A 26,493-nucleotide genomic window follows, 5' to 3' on the forward strand; every position below is an offset into this window, starting at 1 on the left:
CCTTGGAGCAGGTCGGCAGCTGCTGCCCCCTCTTCGTCAGAGGGCCTTGTGTTTCCTCCCTCACCAGCGGTGGTTTGGGGCTGGCAGTATGACCAAACACCAGAGTATTCAGCTGATCTGGGGGGAAGGTTTTCTCGTCGATAAAGAATCGGGAACAGAAAGGCATTGTCCATCTGGATCCCCGCTGATGGCATCTTGTGACTCAGGGCTGGTAGTCAGGAAGGTGAGCTGAGGGAGGGCAGGGCCAGTGCGCGGACTGGTGAATTAACCAGCTCGGAAGCTGCTCTCCACCGGTAAGACCAAGGTCTCCAATATTCCTTATAGCTTAGGCCTGTTGCAGTTGAGATTGTTCTGCTACTTGCAGCTATAAGGCATCCTAAGGTTGCAGAGGGTGTGTGTGCGTGTGTGTGTGTGTGTGTAAAACCAGAAGTGTTAGATACAGGAATTTGGGAGCAAGAATGATTTCATTCAAGAAAATGATCAGTGACTGCTTTCTGCCCTGTACATGTCTATGCCATGATGAAATAATGCTGTTTCTCGTTTGAAAGAAACAGCACAGGAAATTTCTTTTTGCAACCCAGTTACATATTAAGTATTCTTTCTGTATGTGAAATGATCTTTAAAAAATTGAATCATTGATCTTTTTCCACTTTTTTCTTGATGTTGCCTGATGCGTCTGATTTTTATTTTCTTAATGAATTGTTGTCCTTACTCTATTGACTTAATCTTTTTGTCCCTGACTTGAATTACTATCTTCATCATGGATTAAATTATCCCTTTCAGTGGCTTTGCTTTTTGTCTGCTCAGTGCTCTTCCCCACATCCTTCCAGAAAGGGAAGCTGATGCCCCAGAGCCGGTATATTCCCTGGTGGGCCAGTCACAGCATCCACCCTTTGTGCCCAGTTTAGTTGTTCCTGGGATGGACACTTGAGGCCAGTGAGAGTCGAGGGGAGTTCCTGCCAGGGCTTTTGGTAGACATGGTGGAACAGCGGTTGGCTGGTTTGGATGGCGGAGCTGCCGGCAGCTTTGTTATCTCGGGTCTTCTACTATTTGCAGTCAGTCCTGACTCACGGCTTGCAAGTACTCTGATTCTGGGTTTGTTTTCCTGACCTATTTTGTAATCATGCTGAATAAGATTATGTTTTCATTGCTTTTCGTTTTTTTAAGATTTTATGTTTTTCAGAGAGCAAGCACGCACACAAGAAGGGGGAGCGGCAGAGGGAGAGGGAGAAGCAGACACCCTGCTGAGCAGGGAGGTGGGACTTGATCCCAGGACCCTGAGATCATGACCTGAGCTGAAGGCAGACGTTCAGCCAACTGAGCCACCAGGCGCCCCTTCTTTGCTCTTCGTAATGTTTTGGCACGTGTTGAAAAGCAGGTCTCTCTTCATTCTCTTTTTCAAAGCTTTCTTGGCTTTTCCCACATTAGTTCTTAGGGACGAAATCAGGCGTGGACTTACCAGGCTCCTCTCTGAAGCCTTTGGGAACCTGATTTTGTGTTTAGTCTCAACTGCCCACCAAGAGTGGTGCACTCCTGATCCAGCTGGCTGGGACCAGTCCGCAGTGACCAGAGACGAGGGACTCATGGAGACAGCTGTTCTCTTCCCTGTCTGTGAGTGGGCCATACTTTGTCTCTTTGCATGTTTTATCATTAATTGTTGAAAACTGGGCATTTTAAATATAACAATGTGGCAACTCTGGAAATCAGATTCATCCTCCACCCCAGGGTTTTTGGATATTTTTTTGGTGGGTTCTTTTTATGTGCTTTTTAAATGGACTTTTCTGTTTCAGTAGGTGTGTAATCTTTGTCAAGCGCAGCCACTGAATTCTTGTTCCATTAACTCAGGGGTTGGGTGTGTTTTGCCAGATTCTCCTTTAATATCTGGAGTTGAAAAAAGATTTTAAAAAGGAGAGGGGGGAAAACAGGAAAAATAAAGCTCTCCCAGACTTTGCAGACCTTCAGCGCTTAGCCAAGCTGGTTCCTGTTCTGCCCTTTCACTTCCAGTTTCCATTGAGCCTGGAGGCCCATCCGAAGAGAGTGTACAGACTTTTCTAAGCCCGTGTCCCACCCTGGGTACAGGTGATTTCCTGGTGTGCATGGAAGCTTCCAGAAGCCTATTCCCACACATCTCTCCTTTTTCAACCTCTTCCTTCCCAGGTGTCTGTTTGCTGCTCACCTTGATGGCCATTCCTTGCCCCAGCTGGCTTACAACCAGGACTTGTGTTTTTACGTGCTTGCTGCACAAGCCATCTGGGACGCTGCACAGGCCTGTGACTGATGTGAGTCGAGGAGACAAGGGGAAGCCGTGCAGCCCTCCTACAGACAGCAGTCCAGCAGGCGACACCTGCTCCACAGCTGTTTGAGAACAAGGTCTGTAATTCACCCCTCAGCCCCGGGACTTGCCTGAACCGCAAGCCATCAGGTGAGTCAGCTCTGTGGCTGCACAGCAGCTGCCCTCCCTCACCATGCCTTCCCTAGTGCTTGTGAGTTTTGGACTAGATTCTAGAGTTCTGCAGAGGTTGCCAGCTCATTATTTGCTCCTGGGGTGGGGGGTGCAGAGCCCTCCCTTTCCCTCCTCTGCCACACCTTCCTATCAGCTCTTGAGCACGTCCGGTTGACAAGTCAGTGTTCTATGCTTTCAGTTTTCCTGAGCAGCCCTGGTTCCGTTTGATGACGAATAATATTTAGATATCAAAATCTGAGCACACATTTTTCTAAAGATAAAATTGCTACATGTTTTATTAGGATCTGAGAATTTGTAAACTGCTAGTATCTTTTGTTAGGATTGCTGCAGATGCTGCTAGAACTCTTGTTACATTACAGAGGTTTTGAGTGGGCCGCCCTTACTCTACGTTCTTTCCATGACTTACTCCTCCTCGTGTACCACTAGGTTGGGAGGGACACATCTGTCACAGTTTAGAAGAAATGATGGTGGTTCGTTTTTGTTGGCTAATTCTGTGTCACACTGGCTGCCAAGCTAGAGGAGTGCCATCTCACGTACAATTCCAAACGAACAGGCAGTCCAGGGAGGTAGGAGAGCCCTGTTCCAGGCTGTTCCCCAGAGAGAAGGGTCCCCTTTATCCTGTTACTTCTCCATCCCCTAGAGCGGAGTCAGCAAGGGACAGCTCATGGGCCACATTTGGCGCCCGCCTCTTTTGTAGAGCCTGTGAGCCAAGAATGGGTTTTATATTTGTAAGTAGTTTTTAAAAAAGATCAAGGTAACATTTTATGGCATGTGAAATTCTATGAAACTGAAATTTGTGTCACGTGCATAAAGGTTTATTGGGCCAGGCGCTTTCACACTACAGAGGCAGTGCTGAGCGGCCGCGGAGGCTGTGCCCACAACGCCCGAAGTGTTCCCAGCTGGCCCCTCCCAGGGCCCGCTGGCCAAGCCTGGCCCTCAAGAGTTATCCTTGTTCTCAGGGTAGAAGCTGGCTCAGCACAGTGGTTCTTCACGGGCGAGAGGGAGAAAGACGCAGTGAAGAAGGACAGTCCTTGTAGAATGTGACTCAGGAGAGGACACGTTACTCCACTCACACCCTGTGGACCTAACCTAGGCCACCTGGCCATGGCAAGCTGCAGCTGGGACATCAGAGCAGCAGTGAGGTCCCGGGTGAAACTGGATGGAAGGGGGACTCTTACAGAAGGACGGGGGGGGGCACTGGTGCACAGAACAGTGCAGGCTGTCCCACTCAACAAGTTCTAGGCCGCCATGCATACCCTCCCAGGTGGCGGGGGGCATCCCTCATCCCAGGAAGCACGTTTCAAAGTACAGTGACTGCCAGGGCGCCTGGCTGGCCAGTCAGTAAAGCACGAGACTCTTGATCTCAGGGCTGTGAGTTCAAGCCCCATGCTGGGCCCAGAGCCTTAAAAAAAAATTTTTTTTTTTTAAGTACAGAATGACCAAAAAGGACACAGACCTTATTTAGGCACCTGGGCTGTGAAACTCTGGCTAAAACTGAAAAGCATAAAACACTGAGGATTTTTATTTCTCTGGTCCTTTAATTTTCATGTTTTAATGTTTCTGGAGTCCTGGGGAACAGTGTTTATCATACCACTCAGTTCAAAACATTTATTTTCAATATCGGTTGCTGCATGGAAACCATTCTTGACCTGGTTCTTCTCTTCATTCCAAACCCCAATTCCATTCTCCCCCCATTCAGTCTATGACCTCAAGCCCACCCCACTGTAGCCTGTGCAGGGGAGTGTGTGTGTGGTGTCACGTTCTATGTGCAGATATGGTCTATGCTCCTAACTGCTGGAGAGCAAGCTGTCCACTGCCTGGTCTTCGCTTTACTTGCCTTTCCTGTACGTACATCCGCGTGTGTACAGAATTTCTCTGGGACAGAAAAGCATATTAGCAGCACCACTGCACAAGCAGACACATATGTGAATTTTAAAAGGCATTTCCAGGTCAGTTAACCCACTTCTACAGTCTATAGATACCAGCAATTATCGTTCACATCCTTACCGATATTACACGTCGCTGTCGTTTCTGCCCCTCTGATCACTGTAAGGGGTATGTCATTGGTTTAACGTGCGTATTTCTAATGACAGAGGTTTCCAAGCACTGCCCTTTCTTGCTACTTTGCTGGATCTCCTCATGTATTCTGGTTATTGGTCTTTAGATTAAACTAAGTTTGCTTTACAGACCTGAGATTTTTCTGTCCCTTTCCATTTGGCATCACAAAAGCTGCTTTTAATTTTTTTTAATTGAGAAATTTTTAATTCATAATTTTCTTCCCATCCTAAGAACCCCAGGATATGGGTATTATGTCTGCTGTCTTCTGGTCTCAGTGTTTCATTTTTCACAAGCATCTCTTTTTTCTTCCTGGTATCCCGGGCAAACCCCTCCTGTTACCACACAGCCCACTAACTGGTTTTATGGCTGTGTCCATGCCCTGTCCCCTACCTCTTTCAGAGTAACTGTTCCTGCTTCATATAACCAATTAAGGATGTCTTCTAAGACAATTTTGAAATCCGGATTCCTACATTCCATTAAGCTTGCCAGTTGTGGAGACGTATGGTGTGCTCTTAGTAACTAACTCCTTATAAGTTCTGCAAATCTAGGACGGTACGAGTAGCAGGGCGAAGGTCTAATCCCCAGTTCCTGCTCCTCAGGGTGGCTTCAGTAGGCCCGTGTATTACAGAAGAGAAACCATGCTCCCAGTGAGGAGGAACCCCTTCCCTGATAGATCCTCTCCTCTCGGCACGGTCCTCCTCCATCCAGAAACATGTGCCTACTTACTGTACGCACTTGGCCCCGGAGCGAGAAGAGGCTGCTCCAGGTGTGTGCGTGTTGAGTGCACCCCTCATCTCAGCTGGACGGAGCTAATGCACCTGCCTTCTGGGTCATGAAGGCCCCGTGCTGGGCATGACAGTGGACAGCTGCCAGCACCTGCCTCTCTAATGTCTCTGGCTGCTCACAGCCCCCCAGGCGCCCCCACTGCAGCTCCCTGGACCCGCAAACTGCTCTTACTTCTACGGCAGGCCCAGAGTTGGGCTCTGGGAACGAGTTTGTCAATTTGGCAGGGATCACAGACTCTAAATTCAGGGAAAGGAAAAGCAATTTATCTGATGTAGTCCTGTGATGAAAAGGAATTTGCTTGTTTTATTTGCAGGCATTCTATAAAGCGGGCAGCTACCTGGGCTGTAGTCATGTGCATTATACAGCCTTGCCTGGGGTGCTTGACTGCACAGCACAGCCAGGCACATGACCACGGAACAGAGAAGAGGGTGACTCGGGGTCTCTGAGAGGATAGGGCCCCGGTGTTAACACCACGTCTTTGATTTGACCTATTTGAGAAGCATGAATGAGCTATTACTTCACGGACTAGAGGAAAATAGAAAAACTTGGGGGGAATCTCACATGTCCACCTGGCAGAAAGGTCTTCCTTCTGCTCAGCCCTTGAAAACCCCTCAGAGTTCATCATCTGCTTACACTCCAAATCATGAGGTCACTGTGTGTAAACACACAAGAACTCACACTCTGCCCCAGTCCCATGTGCGGTCCTTGCTGCAGGACAGGGAAGCGGACGTCCCTCTAGTGCTCTCCCTCATGGACTCAGGCCTGTGTATCTTACAAGGGGCAGTTAGAAACTTTTCAAATACTACATTCCATCAAATTTAAGACAAACTGTTATTTTAAGTGCCTCTAGGGAAGAAAAAAAACAGTGTCATTAAAGAAGAACAAGCCACCGAGCCCACGCAGAGATGTAGTATGAAAACACCGACAGCTCTGCAACCACGAACAAATCCTGTCACCACGTCATCAGAGATGCGGTTCCGGACCACCTCCGTGCGCCAGGCCCTTTCATCTGCAGGCACTCCATGAGAGAAAGAATGTGGTAAACCATTTACGCTTTTTAAATATTTTACTTAAAATGCATACTGTGTATTTAAGCTATGAGGACAAACTACTGTGGGAAATCTTTGTAGATACCATTTCAACAAATACACCATGAATATATTTTCCTACACAAATCTATGCGATCTAGCAGACTTTGCGTTCCGGTTATGGAGCAAACTCACAGAGCTAGAAGCATCCGGAGGGAAAGTGGTGAGCAACAAGAACCGGGGCCACGAAGGCTTCAAATACGTGAAAAAGACGGCATTTCACCTCAGTAGGCAGCGCTCAGTCATTCACACGTAGGCCGTCGGGCTAATCACAGGAAAGCAAAGCTCCTTACCTCCACAGTGTATATTGTGAACGAAGAGTGGAGTGATGATCCATGAATAACAAATTAACCTAAACAAAATGTAATGTCATGCACTGTAAAAAGGTAGGTGTATCTGACATCGCTGTTATTGGGCTCTAAGGGTTCTTAGGTCAGCGATGTAACCATTCACGGAAACACATTTAATTGTTTCAGGTTGATTTGTAGTGCTCAAACTATTTACATCAAAATTTACAGAAAATAAGATCAACCTCTATCAGTACTTCTAAATAAGTGATTTACCTAAAGTCCACTTCTCAACTGCATAATTCCTACAAAGGTATAACTCTGTATTTTCAGCTATCCCTAACAGCAACCTACAGCAACTGGCTCCAAGGTGAATTTCGTCCTCTACAGAAGCAACAGTCCAGAGGCCGAGGGGCTACACGGCTGGGTGGTTCAGTGGCTCCACATCGTCCAAGTCCCCGGTTCTCCCCGTCTTTCTCTCTGCCATGCTTAAATTCTGCTTCCGTGTTGAAAGACACAGGCAGGCATCACGTGCAGTGAAGGCAACGCTCAACAAAGACTCTACTTCACCCTGCAGGATTCATTCCTGGAACCTTTAAGGAAACTGTTTCCAGAAATCACCTGTCAGATATCTCCTTTATCTGCATAGAACTGGGTCCTGTGACCATTCTAAACCAATTGCTGGCAATGAGAAACGGATTATCATTATTAGTTGAAACTAGTCAGGATTTTTCCCCCATTCCACAGGGAGGAATGGATCCCCAAACTCCGCCAGCAAACAGTAAGGAGTGAGTCACCAGGGTTACTCAACAGTGTCTGCCACAAACCCATAGGAAGAGTTCTTCATTCAGGAAGGAGTAGAACACAATATTTAAAAATACTATCCTATCAAATAAAAATACAGATAATTCCTAAGTTACATAGAATGTGTGCTCTGCACACTCCTGTAAGCATCCAAACAAAACCAATGGAAAAAAAACTGATATAAATGGAAATACCTTAAGTACTTAAATATTTTAAGTAAATATAACTGTATAGAGTACAAGGAGTACTACAGGTGCTTCCTACTGGAAATGTCCGGCATTAACAACTTAAAATTATGTATGCACTTTACTATCGTTATGTGTAAATTTCTAACTCTTGCTGACTCAGGTACGGTTGAACATGTTATAAAAACATTGACTTCTTTACAGAAGACTTCATTCATTAACAACGATCAAAGACGTTTATAAATGCCAGGCAAGAGTACGAGAAGCCGCGTACGTGAGACTATCAGAGGTTGGTTCAGAGACTGCGTCAGGCTGTCAGGGTACTAACACGGTGGGGCTATTTAAAATGGATAATCTTACCATGTCTTACAAATGACTCTAATGATGATACAATGGCTTTTCAAACATGATTCAAACGAACACACACTTCCTGTAATGTAGCATCCTAAAAAGCAAGCAGACAAACTGAAAACCCCTCAACAACTAAGTCCTACATTCCCAGGAACCACTCCCGTGTGAGTGTGAGGTTGCTAGGCTGTGGTCATGATTACTGGCAGCTCATTTTACAGCTTCTATTTACACAAGTATCTTCATCTTCTGTATTTTTGTTTTCAAGAAGCTTGATACTACATCAAAAACATAACATTTAATATTAATAATTTCCAAAGGAGTAGGTTTCCCACCTTCTTTAAAATGGAGAGGTTTTTCCCTTGGTATGAATTCCCTGATGTGTAAAACAGTCTGAGTCCACGGTGAAGTGCATATGCGTTCTAAATACTTACAGACTTTTACTCCAGTATAGTCTGGCATCCAACAAGTCCTGTGGTCTTGTTACAACTGTGGTTTCTACCTTGTGAACTTTCGGGCTTCAAGTCTAACACAGAGGCTTGTGCACAACACCTGTGTGAGCTCTGACATACTCGGCAGGCATCTCCCACTCGTCACACTGAAAGGTTCTCCGACTTCAGAGAAGCCTCCCCACATCCAGCACATTCACATTCCCTCTCCTGTGAATCCTCTGATGGCTATTGAAGGCTGATTTGTGGTAGAATTTTTTCCCACACTCATTACATTCATAGGGCTTCTCTCCGGAATGAGTCCTGTAGTGCACAGTGAGGTAGGACATCCGAGAGAAGGCTTTTCCACACTCATTACATTCAAAGGGCTTCTCTCCCGAATGGATCCGGTGGTGGATGGTGAGATAGGACATCTGAGAGAAGAACTTCCCACACTCGTAACACTCATAGGCTTTCTCTCCTGTGTGTGTCCTCTGATGTCTGTTAAGGGCTGAATTCTGGCAGAAGGTTTTCCCACACTCATTACATTCATAGGGCTTCTCTCCTGAATGGATTCGATGGTGGATGGTGAGGTACGACATCTGAGAGAAGAACTTCCCGCATATGTAACATTCGTAGGGCTTCTCTCCTTTATGTATTCTCCGATGTCTGCAAAGGGCTGAGTTCTGGTAGAAGGTCTTCCCGCACTCGTTACATTCGTAGGGTTTCACTCCTGAATGAGTTCTGTGATGTATCGTGAGGTACGACAGCTGAGAGAAGAGTTTTCCACACTCGGTACATTCGTACGGTTTCTCTCCGGTGTGTACTCGCTGATGTCTCATGAGAGCTGAGTTCAGGTAGAATGTCTTCCCACACTCGTTACATTCGTAGGGCTTCTCTCCCGAATGAGTCCTGTAGTGTACGGTGAGATAGGACAACCGTGAGAAGAATTTCCCGCATTCGTTACATTCGTAGGGCTTCTCTCCGGTGTGCGTCCTTTGATGTGTGGTGAGTGTAGACTTCCGGCAGAAGCACTTCCCACATTCATTACACTTGTAGAGTTTCACGCCCGTGTGAATTTTCTGATGGTCGTTCAGTGCTGACTTCTGGGAGAAGGTTTTTCCACAGTCGTGACAAACGTAGGGTCTCTCTCCTGAATGTGTTCTCTGGTGTTGTGTGAGGTGTGTCTTCTGGCAAAAGGATTTTCCACAGTAACTACATTCATAGGGCTTCTCTCCTGAGTGAGTTCTCTGATGTTGAATGAGGTGTAACTTCTGGTAGAAGGTTTTCCCACATTCATTACATTCGTAGGGCTTCTCCCCTGTGTGTGTGCGCTGATGGACGGTGAGGGTCCCCTTCTGGCAGAAGGATTTCCCACACTGATTACATTCATAAGGTTTCTCTCCTGTGTGAGTCCTCTGATGGATGATAAACTTTGACTTTTTACAGAAGGATTTCCCACATGCGCTGCATTCATAGGGCTTCAGTTCCATCTGTGATCTCTGGTGTACGCTGAGGTTGGACATTTGCAGAAAGGTTATTTCAGATTCGTTCCACTTATAGGGCTTCTCCTCCATGTGATTAACAAAAACTGCATCCTTCTGAAAGGCTTTCTGGCATTCAATATATTCAAAGGGTTTCTCCAAAATATGAATGTTCTGAAAAATACTTTCTTCATTTAGACTATAAGCTTCCCCATTTTGATTAAATTCGTAAGATTCATCTCCTGGATGAGTTTTCTCGAGTTTAATGTGGGGAAGTGGTTTCCCACATGCACTACATTCATCAGGCTTCATTCTTGCATAGCTGCCGTCACTGCTAATATATTCTGCAATAGATTTCAAACTCTTTTCACACGAGTCACATTTATAGGACATTTTTCTTGAAGGAATGGGGTTCGTTTCCACATTAAAAGTCTTACCAAGAGCATTACCTCTCTCTTCAATCAGGGTTTTGTTGTTGACGGATACAGTTTGCCTTGAATATCTGCCTTCATTTTCTTGGACTCTTTCTCCCAGATCATCGGTTTTCCAGACTTCTTCTAAAGAGAGGCAAAATAACAAAATTTTGTACCTCTTCCTACATAAGATATGGAAGGTGACTTACATGCAAGCATTTCATTCTGGTGGAGATGCAAGCTGCATGGACAGATGAAAATAATTCCCAGTGTACTTCTCTCCCCCCTATTGTTATGGTTTGGAATAAATACACACACACATGCATATGTGTATACAAACACACATACACCTCCGAAGTAAGGAAAGGGGAAAAGCACAAACACCTTTGGTCTTTACTACTTTGTAAGATTTTGCTGAAAACTGGCCATAGATAGTAAGATATAAACACGAAACACTGATGGGAAGACAAAGGGCGGTGGATGAACAGCTGACAGGCAGATATGGAAGGACTCACAGCAAATGGGGTGAATGAAGGGCGACAAGGAGCAGTACTGGGCCAGAAGGGGTGCACAGGTACCCCAGAGGCATCAGGTGTGGGGGAAGGGACCAGTACTTTGCGCCACACCACTTCACAGCACGTTGGGAGAGAGGACTACAGTCCGAGGCACCTTCACCTTTTACAGAGATTTTTGTGGCAGCAATCTCACTGGCCTAGAGCCTTCCAAACTCTTTTGCCCAGACTCTGCACAGTAGGGCCAAATCCGCTTGCACCCAAACCTCATGTTTAGAGTAGCAGCTGTGTGGCCAGCGCTCTAACCCCCTGTGGTTCAGTGTCACTTGGAAGGAGAGCACCAGGAACTCTGTATGTTCAACAGGAAGGATGAAATAGACCAGAGCATGCCAGCCCTTCAGAAGTTTAAGATTTCATAGATGCTCTCTGGCGTTATGATTTAGCCTGAACTCACCAGGACCACGGAACTCTATTTGTTTCTATTTGGACAATACAGCATGCACTCTGGCTGGCTGACCTGGGGGACTCCTTACGTCGCCTGTTGCTCAGGATCACCCACAGGTGACACAGAAACATTGGTATCTATGTTATAGGGTCGCTGTGGGATTGCATAAATCCATAAAGTGCTCAAAGCAGCATTTGGCACAAAACACATGCTCAGTAACGTACCAACTAGTTTTCCCATTTTCAACCTCCTGGTGATTTCCTTAAACGAGTCTTGCCCCTGACATACCACTGTCACTTCATTCTGTGAACAGACTTCACTCCTGAGTTTCACTTGGTTTCATTTTCACTTCCAAACCTTAAAAATCAGATTCCCCAAACTGTTCTTTATTTTCACTTACAAGTTTTTAGATGAACTTGACTTTGTACTTGCTGTCATCCACATCAAATAAACTGTATTGACCTCGTCCTCCCAAACCTACAACTTCCCTGAGCCCACTGCCAAAATGTGGACAGATAAAATGGGGGGAAAACACCTGACAAAGAATACTTTTCACCTGGGTTCACAGTATGATTCCAAACTTGGTTTTTACTAGTCTATAAAAAGTAATTTCTGCTCCAGGAAAACCAAGCTATTTGTTGGGCAAAGAGTGTCATCTGATACACCCTAGGGGGGCTGGGTGTGGAGGAGGGGAACAGCGCTCAGCACACCACCTTGCAGCAAGTTGGGAGACATGGATTCCTGGCTCAGGAACCATGGGCTTCTGAGATTGCTGTGGTGCCAACAACACCCAGCTCACTTTCAAACACAAGTCTCCCCTCTTACTGCTTAATTCAGTTCACTTGCTTCCAGCCCTGATCTACTCAAAACCTTTCAGGGAGTCTCTGTGTTTAAAAAACAAACAAGAAAACTTCTTAAATTCTTTCTCACTTCGATTAGCTCCATCTCCCCTTAACGCTGAAAATAATTACCCCACACACAATGACTAGCACAGTGGTTCAGCCCGGCATTGGATCAACAGTCCACATGAATGCTGAGTTTTAAATTATGCCACACAACTCTCTTCTCTTTCTTGACCAAATCCTGTCTCTTAGAAAGTATGACTCTATTCCCTATTTCCTTTGAACCCTTTAATAGAAAATCAGAGCTGTTACTCTTAATCTGAATCCTATGGGTATCTTTCAAGCACCTGCAGAATAAATGGGGATGCGACCCAGGCATGTGTATTTAGGACTGCTTATAAATTATTTCTCAATAGATGGACAAGAAAGTTCTTTCACCCAGGGCGCCTGGGTGGCACAGCGGTTGAGCGTCTGCCTTCGGCTCAGGGTGTGATCCCGGCGTTATGGGATCGAGCCCCACATCAGGCTCCTCTGCTATGAGCCTGCTTCTTCCTCTCCCACTCCCCCTGCTTGTGTTCCCTCTCTCGCTGGCTGTCTCTATCTGTCGAATAAATAAATAAAATCTTTAAAAAAAAAAAAAAAGTTCTTTCACCTACCTGGCCCCTCAGATACTCAAGTGCAGACTACGCGTTACGTACTAAGGCAAGGGAGAACATATTACATACTAATCTGGGGAAGAAAGAAGCTCAAGCAAAAAATATATCTGACCAAATAACAGACGACTTGATCAAAGCTAACTTTTTTCAAGGTATGGCCATGAGGTGGAGTCACCTTGAGAGAAGGAGCAGACTGAAATAACAACAAGAGCTAGAAGGTAAAACTTCAAGGAGGGGTGGAAAAACTGAGCTCTGACTGGAAGAATGTGTTGTTATCTGACAAACAGAGCACGCCCCTCTGAAGTAAAGCTACAGGGACAATAACCATATGAACAGAAGACATTTAGGAGCAAGGACCCTGTGGAATGTAACAAGAGTTGTGGGAAACAACAGAACACTAATTTTCCAGGCAGCACAGGGAAGAGGAGAAATGTACACTCCCTCAGGAAGCAGCAGGGAATCACTGAAGGCTCCTCCTGGGCAACCAGTGATAAGATCAACCAAAAACTTCGAGAAACCCATCTCACAAGTGCACTTAGCATGAGGAGCTGTGGGGCAGCTGCCATAGGAGATGGCGGATAGGAGGACAGGGACGGTAAAGCATAAAACAAACAGGCAAGCAACAACCCTAAGGACACAACTTAGGAACCAGAACCCACTAAAGGTGGAAGCAGACCCTTCAGAGAATTTTCTGGAGGGTGGAGGGACAGGTACTCACTCCTGTGCACCACATTCACTGAGCACCTGACGTGACAGGCCACTGGTCAAGCACTGGGACAGAACGGTGAGTAAGAGACGAGATGGACACAAGTGTCTGGGACGTAAGGTCTGGATCGTGGGAAGGACGAGCAGCACACCGACCACGGGAGAACCAAACTCAGTGACTCGGGCACAGCCGGGGGTTTGGATCTGCCCTCAGAGAAGGGAGCCGTGAAACCGGGGACAGAAACCAGTCTGAGGCATTTCACAAAAAAAGAGGAATAAAAAAGGAAGGTGGCAGGAACTGAAGAGTCGCATCAGTTACTTGTCAATGACAGACTTACGAAGGCCTAAGAACCGAAAGAACCCAAGATAAGGGGATGGCTGAAAATGCCGTGGGAGCGAGCGCAACACAAAGCTTGGGGGAAGAAGGAAGTGACTGGGCGTGGGCTCTGGGAAGAGGCAAGCATAGCAACGCTCTGCAAACACAGGTTCTCGTGGGGAAGGAAGAACGTGCTGGGAGTGGGACTCGGGTACCCGGAGCACAGAGGTGACTGTCTGTAGGCTTCTACAGTTTCGGGACAGTTAACAATTTCCAGGAAAAACCCTTCCAAGTTACCAGTGTCCGCACTGCCTGCACTAACACACCTGGGTAACTCTGTGGTAGGAATTCTCCTTCTACTATCCATGGCTCTTCTCCTTGCTCCAACTTGATGATAACTTCCGGTTTGATAATGTGACAGCCTGTTAACAGAAATGAAAGAGAACTTGAGCCTGACTGCTGGGCTGCTGGGTCTCTGTTGTCTGAGGACAGTGCTGCCTCACAACCAGCACCACAATTCGAACCTTTCACTGGGGAGGTGAAGACCAAGTGCCCTGCCTGGTGCGAAAACAGACCACTCACATTTGTCCCAACAAATTCAAAGTTAGAGTCGGTAACATGTGAGGGCAATCCCATGTATCTCAGCAACCGAGAAAGCGGGCTCTCCTCACCCACGGAGACGAGATGCCTGTAGTTCTCCAGCATCACATCCCGGTACGTGGTCTTCTGCTCGGGCTCCAGCTGCTGCCACTCCTCCTGGGTGAAGTCCACGGCCACGTCCTTGAACGACACTGGCCCCTGTAATGGCACCAGACCGAAACTGGATGAGGTGAAGGTGGACGAGGACAAGAGCTTACCAAGCTCACTGGTCAAGTTAACTATAAACACCGTATACCTTGTTGTGGAAAGAAAATATATCAGAAATACGCCAGAATGTGTTCATTCGGCACACACTGAAAAAGAAAATACCGTCTTGCACTATGAGCCAGGGGCAATCCTGGCTTGCGGGGGACACTAAGACCAACAGACAGAGCCCCTGTCCCAAGGAGCGCAGGCCTGAGATGTACTCACAGAAACACAGGATGCACTTTGCTCCTTTTTGCTTCCAGAACATTACCAATGTTGGCTCTCCTCTGACCCCTCCCACTGCTCCTTCCTATCTCCTTTGCTGGCTCCCCTATTCTCCAAGTCATCCTTAAGTTAGAGGGCCCAGGGCTCTGTTTTTGGTGCTTCACTCTTTGCTGTCTGCACCCGGCTGTGATCCCAGTGGACCGCATATGTTTAATTCCCATCTATACGTCAGCATGACCCAAATGTACACCAGCCACCCAGACTTCTCTCCTAAACTCCAGACACATGTCCCAGATGCAAACTCAACAGCCTGAAATTCAACCGCTATCTCTGTTCATACCTGTTCCTCCTACGGCTTACAAGGGAAGGTGATCTGTGACACTGGCCACAACTGCAACAAGCAAGCCTGGCCACGTACATCCCAGTCGTGTGTGTTACTGCAAGATAAGCCTACACAAGTCTGACCATGGCTGCCGCATGAATTGTCAGTAATGGTGTGGTTCGGCTGCCCCTAATTCCCAGCCAGGGAACTCGGAATCCCCCTTCTTCCCATTTACACATTCCAGGAGGGCAGAAGCACAGTCCTGAAGAGGGGCAAACAGCTCACAGCAGACCCAGAGACTGTCCAAACCAGACCTTTAGCCGTGGATCTTCTGAATAAACTGTCCCACTCAAATACACCAGTCATTACAATTGTCCCGCTGTATTGCTACCTCTGAAATAAAGGTAATAGTGGTGCCAACCATGTCAGGTAATACCTGCGTCAAATGGACTGATCCATGGAAAGCACTTAGCAAACTTCTCTGGACATAATACACGCTTCTCAAGGACAACTACGTATTACTGTCAACTCCCCTTATGCGTCTTATCATTCTTTCCAAATAACGACAGAAAGTAATCAGAAAACACAGAAGTTAAACAACTGTAAAGCAGCTGTCAAGTTTATGCAATTGCCAAGGAAGGTTTAGAGAACAGCGTCAGCGCATTAACAATCAGGCCCTGGGGATTCCGACAAAACACAGAGCAAGGAGTGGTGTGGACAGCGGTGAAGGGAAAGGCCATGTCATGTGCAGGAGCCATTTGAGAGGACCACAGACTCCTGACATTGACCGAAAATCTAAGCTTTTTTTATGTGGAACGATCGAAGAAGAGTGCAGGATGTGCCCCGCTGGCAAGATTCCCCGAGATGCCCGGTCACCTGAACCTGTTATTCTCCCAAGCTCCAGGTGCGGGGACGTCCGGGGACCAGGCTTTGCTGTCCTGGGAAGGGTAAAGGTGCTGGGCTCGGAGCACAACTGCTGGTTGGAGTGGCGTTACAAGTGGTTCCTGCCCAATCCAGACCAATCTGTGTGCAGAACTGCCCTGGCCCAGCCTGTGAGCAGACGGTCTAGGAGAGCAACAGTGAGCAGGTCTTCCAGAAGCTCTGCCCATCCTTCCTTCAGACATCGCCAGCCAAGCCTGTGGCCACCCTGATGAAGACCGGTGCCCACAAGTTCACACGTTAGAAGTCATTACCAAAACCAAGAGAGCAAGGCATAGAGAAAGGAAGTAGTTTAGTTTTAATACATAAATAGAACAATGTACGAAACTTCTGGTTTTGCCATCTGTAATTTCACAAAATGTACCATTTGCAGGGATTTTTTAATGCTTGCATTTTTGCATTAGGAAAAAAATACACATTAAGAAAAAATGATAGTTCACGCTTACGTGCAAAGGGAGAAGGAGAAAACCGTATTGTTCTTTCTCCAGCTTTAAGCAAGCAGCTTTACAAGCATCTGAAACTCAGAGAAAATGGGTTTCAGAAAACCTGGTTAACAAGTTAAGAAACCAGCCAGACTGCAGATATGTAGGGATTTTACTTGAGTTTCAAAAGGGAATAACTCTCGATGTATTAAAAGAATACTCAGTGCAATTACTATTCCAGAGACAGCTTCATAGTCAAGAACCCCGAGCTGGCTACGCATTTTCACACAAGCCAGACCATAGGACGTGAAGGGAGAAGACTCTGAACACCTCAGTCGGCCCCGTTGTCAGGGCGCTTCCAACGCAGACGGCGCTGCTCCCACCTTCCCCCCCAATATGTAAAAGCTGAGAGAGGAAGCGAGGGCGAGGCCCTCGGAGAAGCGTAGACAATGACCCAAGTGCAAAGGGACTCTAACAAAGGGCTCTGTATGCCACAGCCACCTCCACATGTCCCAGACCTCACACCCATCGCTGGGACCAGAACAACAGAGGTCAGCGTGAGCCTACAGGGGCCAGAAGCCCCTAGTCCACAGGCCCAACCAAGCCAGAGTTGTCCTGAACGTCCAAGAGAAGGACATTCTCAGACATCCGAGGCCTCCAGAGCCGGGAAGTCAGCACACCCCGACATGGCCCATCCAAGGGGAGGCACCGCAGCTGTCCTCCAGAGCCAGCAGAGGAAAACAGAACCCACAGAAAGGAGGGGGAAGCCCGAGCCCGTGAACTCCACCCCCCTCGCCACCACCAGCTGTCCATGGGCAACGCTGTGGCTCCAGTGGGGCCTGAGGGGTCCCACTCGCACAGTCGTGCTCATTTTGAGAAATTTTAAAAATGTACAGTATTTAACTCGTCAAAATGAAAACATTAAAGAATGAAATGATAACGCTGGAAAATAAAGTAAAAAAATAAAGCAGCTTGGAAGAAAATGTTTACTGACATGCCCCAAACGGAAAAAATGTATAAACATTTAAGACTACTTTGTAAGTCAGTAAGAAAAGCAAAACAAAAGAGCATTGTGACAGACAGCCTGGCAGTGGGCATGAGCGGGCACTTCACACAAAAACTGAACAGGCCCGTCTGAAAAAGCTACAGGCTGTAGGACTGCCTTGAACAACGTGGGGGTTAGCGACACTGACCCCCACAGTTGAAAGTCCGCATATGACTTGTGATCCCTCCCCCCAAATTAAGGATTAACAGTGTCCTGCTGACCAGAAGCCTTACCGATAACAAGAGTCAATTAACATGTGTTTTGTATGGGGCACCTGCGTGACTCAGTCGGTTAAGTGACTGTCTTCAGCTCAGGTCATGATCCCAGGGGTCCTGGGATGGAGCCCCACATAGGGCTCCTTGCTCAGCAGAGTGCCTGCTTTTCCCTCTGCCTCTGCCTGCTGCTCCCCCTGCTTGTGTGCTCTGACAAATAAAATCTTAAAGAAAACGTTTTATATGTTATGTGTACGATAAACGGTATTCTTACAAGACAGTAAGCTGAAGGAAAAAAAATGTTAGGAAAATATCTTTATGGTGCCAGGCTGTGTTTACTGAAAAAAATCCACATGTAAGTAAACCCAAAGAGTTCAGGCCCATGTTGTCCATGGATGTTCTGGAAAGGGCAAAAGTATACACACAGTGCAAAGACCGGTAGTTGTCAGGGACTGGGGGAGGGAGGCATGAATAGGTGGTGCCCAGGGAACTTTTAAGGCAGTAAGCGTGTTCCCCATGCTACTGTCATGGCGGACCCATGCCATTATACAGACGTCAAGGCCTGAACCACACAATACAAGGCGCGACCTCTAGCATCAACTACAGGCTTCAGATAATAACCTGTCACTACCAACCCATCCCCTGAAACAATGTACCACACTGACCTAAGACGCTCACAACAGGGGGAACTGACGGAGGGGTCGACAGCATCTCTGTACCAACCACTCGATTTTCCTATAAACGTACACTGCTCTCAAAAATAAGTCTACACATTAAAAACAAACAAACAAAAAAACAAGGAACAGCTTCGAAACATGTTAACATATTCTTAACCTCACTTGTGGTTAAGAACAAACTCAAGCCCACCAACGCAGTATGGGGCCTAGGATCAGCTGGAATATCCCAGGCCATATTCCTTCTCCAACTGCATCTCACTAACAAGCCGGGGCCCCTTGACTCCCTCCACACCCCTGCATTTCCTGCCACTCAGGGAGTCTCTGAAGTGCTTTCTATATGGCAGCAAAATGATGTGGTACACATTTTTGGAGAAATGCTCAATGTGGAAAATACACTTGAGCCCGTGGAGGAAAGAAGGAGCACAGAAAGGTACGTTTTTGTAATGGTCCACGAATGAAAGAATGAGCTATTTTAATGGCAGCAGGGAAGGGGTGAAGGGGAAGGAATAGAAGCCACTTAGAAATATAGGAACACACAGATATGGTAACACAGGACAAAGAAAGAGATCAGAATGAATCCCATTGTCCGGGACAGAGTGACAGGCAGAACAACAGAACACAGAGCCGACTGGGACGAGAGCAGAAGGCACAGGTTGGGGGGGGGGTGCTGCAAGTAATTACTTTTAGATCTACAGGGTCCATTAAGCTGAGGTGTCCTTTGGACAGCCTCCCCGGAAGTGCCGGCAGGTGGCAGGGCAGATGTATCTGGTCCGGGTGGAAAAACCGACAGAGCCCGTGGTTCAGGGCCCAGGAGGGTGAGGTCTGATGGGTGTAAAAGTCACGAGCCGGGGTGGAAGAAACAACACACGAAGAGGGTAGAAGCAGAAGTCAGGAAGAGAGGAGAGATTCTGCAGATGGGAAAGGCGGCAAGTGGTCCAAGGCAAGGAGTGGCTCCCAGGTAACCTTTACTGGGTCAGGTTCCAGGGAGGTGTGGGGCAGACTGGGGACCACAGGCCCTGGGACACAACGTGAGTGGGAAATCAGCAATCTCTGCCAGAGGCGTCACTGCCCAGTCTGAGATGCAAACCAGACAGACAATCAGAGAACTATTTAGCGAGACTTACTGGAGAATGGGAAGGCCATTCCTCCAGGGCTTCCTCGTCCTACCCCCTGGCTCAAGCAGTAAAAACAATGCATTTATGGGATGATGTTTTAGTTACCAGAGAAATTCTCTGCATTGGCTGCTCCCTGGACAGTATGCCTTGCTTACAAGAGGCACAAGGAAGGTACCAATGGCCACGGTTTAGAGACGGCCACTCAGGAAGTCTGTTTACCATTACAGCGACATGGCCTAAGAAATCACAAGACGCGCGAAAACACAAAACTGTTTCGGCAGGTGAGTGTTAAGTACTGAATGGTATCTGTCATTTTTTGCAACGAATGTCAAGCCCCCAAGCAGTGCCTGTACCCTGGCTTTAAGGACCCTGAAGGACCGTGCTTTCAACACATATGAACATTGGTGCTTGCTGCCACGCTGGTACTCCATGCTTTATCCGCCCGCTTCTCTTTTCTGTTTCTACCTTCCCATTTGCATTTTAAAGTCTGAACGACTCACCTCCTAAGGTACATTATAAAAGCAAGTAGAGAATAAATACATACACAGAAACACTCACCACAGATTTACTCATTTTCTGCTGTTCTTGGAAAAAGGGGGAGGACAGTGAAAGTGGAGGCAGACCTGGGGAAAGAAAAGAGAAGCAATGAAGCTATGAGACCTGGACTGTCGAGAAAGTACTCTTCTGGAAGTTTCCATGAAAGAAACTGTGACACTGTCCCTTTAAACCTTCAGAAGTGACTGGAAGAATGAGGGAGCACCCACCTGTCTGTAACTCCCACCTGACTAGATAGGTTTCTCGTTAGTTAACAAACCTGAACCCTACTGAAATAATCCTCTATCATTAAATATAAAACAAGAAAGTCTGTTACATTCCTCTAATTTGTTTCTCGTTAGCTAACCAACCTGAATCCTACTGAAATAATCCTCCATCATTAACTATAAAACAAGAAAGTCTGTTACACTTCTCTATCTTCTTCGTACCCCTTGTAACTACCGAAGATCAGAACAGAATGCTCTGAGTAAAGAGCAGTGCTCAGGCATGGCTGTCTTCAAATTATCTGTGCAAACTTAAATGTGCCCCACAAAAGCATCTTTTGTTAAGAAACTCACTTTGACTTAAATGTAACCGAGCAGACAGAACACCGGCCCAGGAGCTGAGTCCTGTGAGCAAGCCCATCCACAGACCCCGTCACCCTGGACAAGCCACCTCTCTGCTCAGGCCCAATCTCCTCCTCTGTCAACACGGGCAGCAGCAGCTGGCCCTCACGCCCTGGTCCTGCGCGACACTGTGGGATGCTCCAGGGCACAACCCAGCGGGGTCAGTACACACTCCTGCGCGCTTAGAGACACGTCGGGAAGCCGGACAGGGAACCGGGGGAGCAAGGGGGGTCGGTGGGGAGGGAGGCGGGGACCCTCTGCGCCCCCGGGAAACCTGGGTCCCACGAGTCCCGCGTCCCGGGGGAGCGCCCATCCCTCCCCGTCCAGCCGCTCGCGCCCTCTCGCCGCCGCGCCGCTTGGAAAATCCACAAGCGCACGACCTACCCCGTCGGGACCCGCCGAGCTGCCTCAAAGCTCCCGAGGGCTCCGGGGCGGGGGCTGCTCCTCCTCCGCCTCCCGGGGCCGCCGTTCCCGGGGAGCGGGCTCTGGGCCTACGGGACAAACTCACTTCGGGCCGACGACCCTCCCGAGGCCCGAATCGGCCGCCCCGGGCCTCGCCGTCCCGCGGGCGCAGATGGGCCGGGCCCGAGCCCGGGCCCCGCCGCCCTGCCCTGCCGCCGCCCGCCCGGCCCCTCCAGCCCAGCTCGCGGGCTCCGGGGCCCGCGCTCGAACCTCCGCCGGCCCGCGCGGACCCGCGCCCGCTGGGTGCCGGTCCGGCCAGAGAACGTAGCCCCGCAGGCCCCGGGACTCTCGCCCGCCGGAGGCCGAAGCCCGGGAACCACGGCGAGCGGTGACCTGGGCTCGGACAGGAAGCGAGAGCAGCGCGGCGGCACTACGCGTGCGCGAACACGCACACAGGCCGAGCTGCACATGCGCAGGACGACGGCGGCCGTGCGCCCGCCGGAGCCCACCCGGGAGCCCGACAAATACCCGACCTCAGTTTCCCGTGAGTCCAAGCGCCCACATGTTAGGGGACGTCTCGAAAGTCTCCACCCCATCTGGTGGTTAAGAGGCGCTGCGCTGAGGATTGACCGCCCGAACCTAGGGCCCAATTTCCACTTTGTCTTTGCTCCTGTTAGGGATCAAGGAAAGGTGTCACCTCGAGTAGAGGGCTGTGTTTGCGTCCTGGATGCCTGGTCCTTTGCTTGTCCTGAGATCTATCCAGTTGGCACTGAGATTCCCCACGAGCAGGAGAGGACAAGGAAAGGGTGCATCGTATACACGTCACTGAAATATTAGAAGTTTCACTAAAACACTGGGACGCAATTAATACCCAGCCATGACATTAGATAGTGTCATCCGTGGGCACATGGTTTCTCGAAGGAAGCAGAAAATGTAGCTTGTCCAGATTACACAAGGAATGCTTAAATACTGTAGAACAATCAGAAATCACACACAAACCAAAAATAAAAACAACCCCCCCCAAACTCAGATACCCGAGATCTTGCCCATCAAAGAGAATATGTTAGGTTATAATGTCATTTTTCAAAAAAGGGACCATAAGGACAATCATCTATTAATATTGTGTGTGTGTGTGTGTGTGTGTGTGTGAGAGAGAGAGAGAGAGAGAGAGAGAGAGAGATTATATAATCCTATTCTTGGCCAATTGCTTCTTAATCACTGTTGGGTGGTGAGGATTAGAAGTAAAATCTCCAGCCATCCAAGAAATCCTCTCCACAAATACAGATATAAGGACAACTGTTCTATTGTTTTAAGATTTATTTTAGAGAAAGACAGCAGGGCGAGGAGCAGAGGGAGAGGTAGAGAGTGAATCCCTAGCCGACTCCCCGCTGAGCGTGAGCCCCATGCAGGGCTCAATCCCAGAACCCTGAGATCAGGACCTGAGCTGAAAACACGAGTCAGCTGCTTAACTGACTGAGCCAGCCACCCGGGTGCCCCTGTTCTATTGTTAAATAACCATTAAATCAGATGGTGCTGCCCATCACAGGTGAACCACTAACAAGATTGCAAGGAGAAAAATGAACTTTGTCTTTTTATGCAGCTAAGCAAATACAATCCATTACATAGAAGTTCTCAGGCGAAACAGTACACCTGCTCCTCGTTAACAGGACTTGTCAGCACCATTTGCTATACATTTTTTCACAGTTCATCCTAAATTCACCAGGTAATCTGGGTGCCTATCCTTGCTAGTTATTTCTGTCCAAAGGAAAAAGAAATCTTCTCACGTCTGACAACCAGGTAGTTAAAGCTCAGAGCTAGGTGCCTAGAGCCCATCCTTAACTCTCCTGGTGACAGACACTACCTTCCTTGAGGTTTCCATTTCAAAGAGATGGCTCCCAGGCCCTTAAGAACAACCTTCCCCAGTTGTAATGCTGGCAAGACAATTATTTAGCTTATAGAAAGATTTAGATACATATGAAATCAACAGAGGAAGTTTTCTCTGGGTAACAACACTCTTTTAAAAGGTAATAATAAGTACTGATTTATGCAAATGAACGGGCACATAACCCATTCCTGATTTCCCTAGCTGAGCTGCTGCATCAAACTAATCCCGCACAAAAGGCGTACTTCAACTGAAGCTGCTGTCCTTAGTGCCTGGGCTGCGTAGCCAGGAAGTCTTGCCCCGCTGCTAGTTAAGTGCAGCCCATCCCAAATTCTCATCAATGGAATGCTGGAATTATTGCGAGGTGACCACACCTCCCCTGGGCCTGAGCCTAAAAGACCTCCAGGCATGTTTCTTCTGTGTTCTTTTTCATTTTCAGCAGGTAAAGGACAGAAGCTGTGCTGAGCACCTTGGTAAAGACAGGCAGAGCCCCCACCCTCCCCCCCCCTAGTCCTCTGGGTCCTGGTCTCCAGCCCTTCCCTCCCCCACAGGCACTGATCAGCTCACCTGAAGACTGGGATGCCCTCCCACCTCTCTCTCCACTCTGGTTCTCTGCCTGTGAACTCTGGCTGTCGTGCCCCCCTCCCTGCAACCACTCAACTCCATCCCTGCAACTCAGAGTAACGCTGGGTCCCCCCCAAGACCCCAGCCCCATACCTTGGCCTGGATAACTCTGGGCAGTGAACTGGACGCTCTCGGGGCTCACCCCTCTCTCCAAATGGCTAAAACCTGTCATTTCATATATTCATATATTTCCCCCTTCTAGAAACTTCTTTAAGTGGGGAGGGCAAATCTGAACCCTGTGATTCTATCTGGGCCAGAAGCAGCAGATCCGTACCTTTTAATGTGGCTTTATTAAGATCTCTACACATTTATTAGTGTTTAAAATATAAAGCCTTCTCTTTTTGTATTTGTATAAAATAAATATTTTTCCCAATTTGTCATTGACCTTTAAAATTTAAATGTTTTAATTTTCTGCCATATGGACATTATTTTTTGTTTTCAGATTATTCACTTTCTGTTCATACTTTTCATCTGTTTTGACACTGTACTTGAAGCCTTTCCTGCCCTTAATTTTCAAGTAGTTGCCTGCTTTTGCTCCTATTTATTTTTTTCCCTTTAATGCATCAATTTTATTAAGATAACTGGCACCCATCTTCAAGATTTGTAAATCATTCTTCTCTTAAAGTCTTTCAACAATTTTTTCCCCCAAAACTAGCACATTCACCATGACCAGGAAACGCCAGAGGCTAAGAAAGCTCAAGTTTCTAATCTGTATGAAAGAACTGGTTCTTCTTTGAGGCCTGGGGGACTCGTCTTGCTTTAATGGAAGGGGCAGCAGAAGTGTCAGAAAGTGACTGTCAGATCTGAATTCCCTCTTATTCAAAATACTGGTTGGATCGGTTTACAGGGAAGCTGCAAAAGTAAGACAACCCAGGCAACTGCATTGTCTCTGGAGGCTGGGAGTCCGAGACTCAGGTGTGGGCAGGGGCTGGCTCCCTCTGAGCGCTGTGGGGGAGGGTCTGTCCCATCCTCTCTCCTTGGCTTGTCCATGACCGTCTTCTCTCCATATGTCATCGCACTCTCTTCCCTCTACCTGGGTGTCTCTGTGTCCAAATTTTCCTTTTTTTTTTTTTGTAAAGAGTGATGAATTTATTTGAGACAGGGCACGCATGAGCAAGGGGAGGAGCAGAGGGAGAGAGAGAGAGAGAGAGAGAAGCAGACTCCCCACTGAGCACGGAGCCCAATGCGGGGCTCAATTTCACAACCCTGAGATCTCGACCTGGACCGAAATCAAGAGTCGGATGTTCAACCAACTGTGCCACCCAGGTGCCCCCCCAATTTTCCCTTTATATAAGGATACCACCCATCCTGGATGAGGGCCCACCCTAAGGACCTCATTTTACCTTGATTTCCTCCTCAAAGAACCCACCACCAAATAAAATCACATCCTGAGATACCAGGGGTTAGGACTTCAACATATGAACGGGGTGGTGGGGGTGGGAGGGGGCATACAATTCAACCCATAGCATTTGTGTACGGGGTTATGTCCAGTTTGCTTTCTCACTGCCTTGGTTATGTTAACATGGGCAGAGCCCTTACAGATCATCTCATCTAAGTATTTTATTTTATAGGTGGAGAGATGGGTGCTGGGAAGGCGGAAGCATTTGCCCACAGGCACTTGCTGGTTTGTAACAAAACCACTACGTTCCCACCCCCCTCCCCCATCTTTCAGACAGACGTATTGTAACTACTGGTTTATGTCCTCCAGATTACCATCAGGAGTCTGGGCAGATGGAGAAGGGGACACAGTGAACAGGATATAGGACTTGAATCAGAGCAGCTGAGGTGAATCCTAGGGTCTTGCTTCAGTCTTTTGGGCTTCACATCCCTTGTTTCTAAAAAACAAATCTCAGAACCCTGCTTTCTCCACTCAACAAAGAAAATGAAACAATCCTCCTGAAAATGTCTTATAAAGGATGAATCTCTATTTCAAAACAAGATTTGCAGACATTTTATAACACTTAAAGGGGGCAATTTTAACAGACTACAACTCACTTGATCTTAGGACCTCCGAAGAGTATGTCAGCCATGGTGGAGGGGAGTATAAAAGTCAATGACCAAGACTGGCCTTTATCACTTAGCTTCAAACACTAGCTCTTAGAGATCAGTATCCAGAACCTCTTCCCATCTGCCCATCCCGAATTCTGTGAGTTAGCATTCCCTGTCGCCTTCCTAGGGTGTCTCGAGGTCTTACGGGTCACAGAAAGGAAATAAAGAGACCATTATTCATTAGAGAATGACAGGCCAGGGTGAGCGGCCCCTGGCGAGCCATGACTTCCAGGTGGAGAGGGCGGTTTTAACACCAGCGCAGACACACTTGGGATAAGCTCTGCTCATAGGTCTACGTATCCAAATCGGCGCCGAGGCTGCTGGACGGGTTGTCACCAGCAAGCTGGCCAGAGGATTGGAGCTGGTTCTGAAGGTCCACTCAAGGCTTGGTCACAGCCTTACCATGTCAGATCCAGGTCATAGTCTACTTCACCCAAAAGTGGCTTTGCTTTCGTTAGGGCGCCATTGCCCTGACCTGGGTGGCACGTCCCACAGAGATTTCCAAACCTGAATGTGCATCAGTAAAAAAGTTAAATTGCCCTTACCTCAGTTCTGTTGATCTAGAATCAATGAAGCTGGATCCAGGTATCTGGATTTCAATTACTTTCTCCATGTGATCCCCATGCTGAAAGGAAGGCATGTGCAAAGCACTTCTGTTTCACGCTACTGATATTTGTGCAATGTAGCCACAGCCACTGGAAGAGACAGAGGAAAGGTGATAGTTTGCTCTTCCCCATCTGAGCTGTTTAGTC

At 47.8% G+C, this 26,493-nt stretch overlaps 1 protein-coding gene across 5 annotated transcripts in view; it reads right to left on the reverse strand.

Moving 5' to 3' along the window:
- Positions 1-6,355: 6,355 nt before the first annotated feature.
- The window catches only part of ZNF12 (zinc finger protein 12), a 39,880-nt gene continuing 19,742 nt past the window's right edge, over positions 6,356-26,493 (reverse strand). The window contains exons 6-10 of one of the 5 annotated variants that reach the window (XM_057315407.1): positions 26,287-26,436; positions 20,183-20,247; positions 14,493-14,619; positions 14,148-14,243; positions 6,356-10,489 (exon numbers count right to left, since the gene is read on the reverse strand). In XM_057315407.1, coding sequence (XP_057171390.1) covers positions 8,637-10,489; positions 14,148-14,243; positions 14,493-14,619; positions 20,183-20,197 — 2,091 coding nt within the window. In that variant the 5' untranslated portion in view covers positions 20,198-20,247; positions 26,287-26,436 and the 3' untranslated portion in view covers positions 6,356-8,636. Of the gene's footprint in view, positions 10,490-14,147; positions 14,244-14,492; positions 14,620-16,599; positions 16,668-20,182; positions 20,248-20,736; positions 21,114-21,168; positions 21,413-21,456; positions 21,606-26,286; positions 26,437-26,493 lie in introns of those variants that run through there. The other 4 variants (XM_044390230.3, XM_026516308.4, XM_057315405.1 and 1 more) reach the window with 4 other exon arrangements.

Source organism: Ursus arctos, unplaced genomic scaffold (assembly GCF_023065955.2).
Source record: "Ursus arctos isolate Adak ecotype North America unplaced genomic scaffold, UrsArc2.0 scaffold_2, whole genome shotgun sequence".
Lineage (NCBI taxonomy): Eukaryota > Metazoa > Chordata > Mammalia > Carnivora > Ursidae > Ursus > Ursus arctos.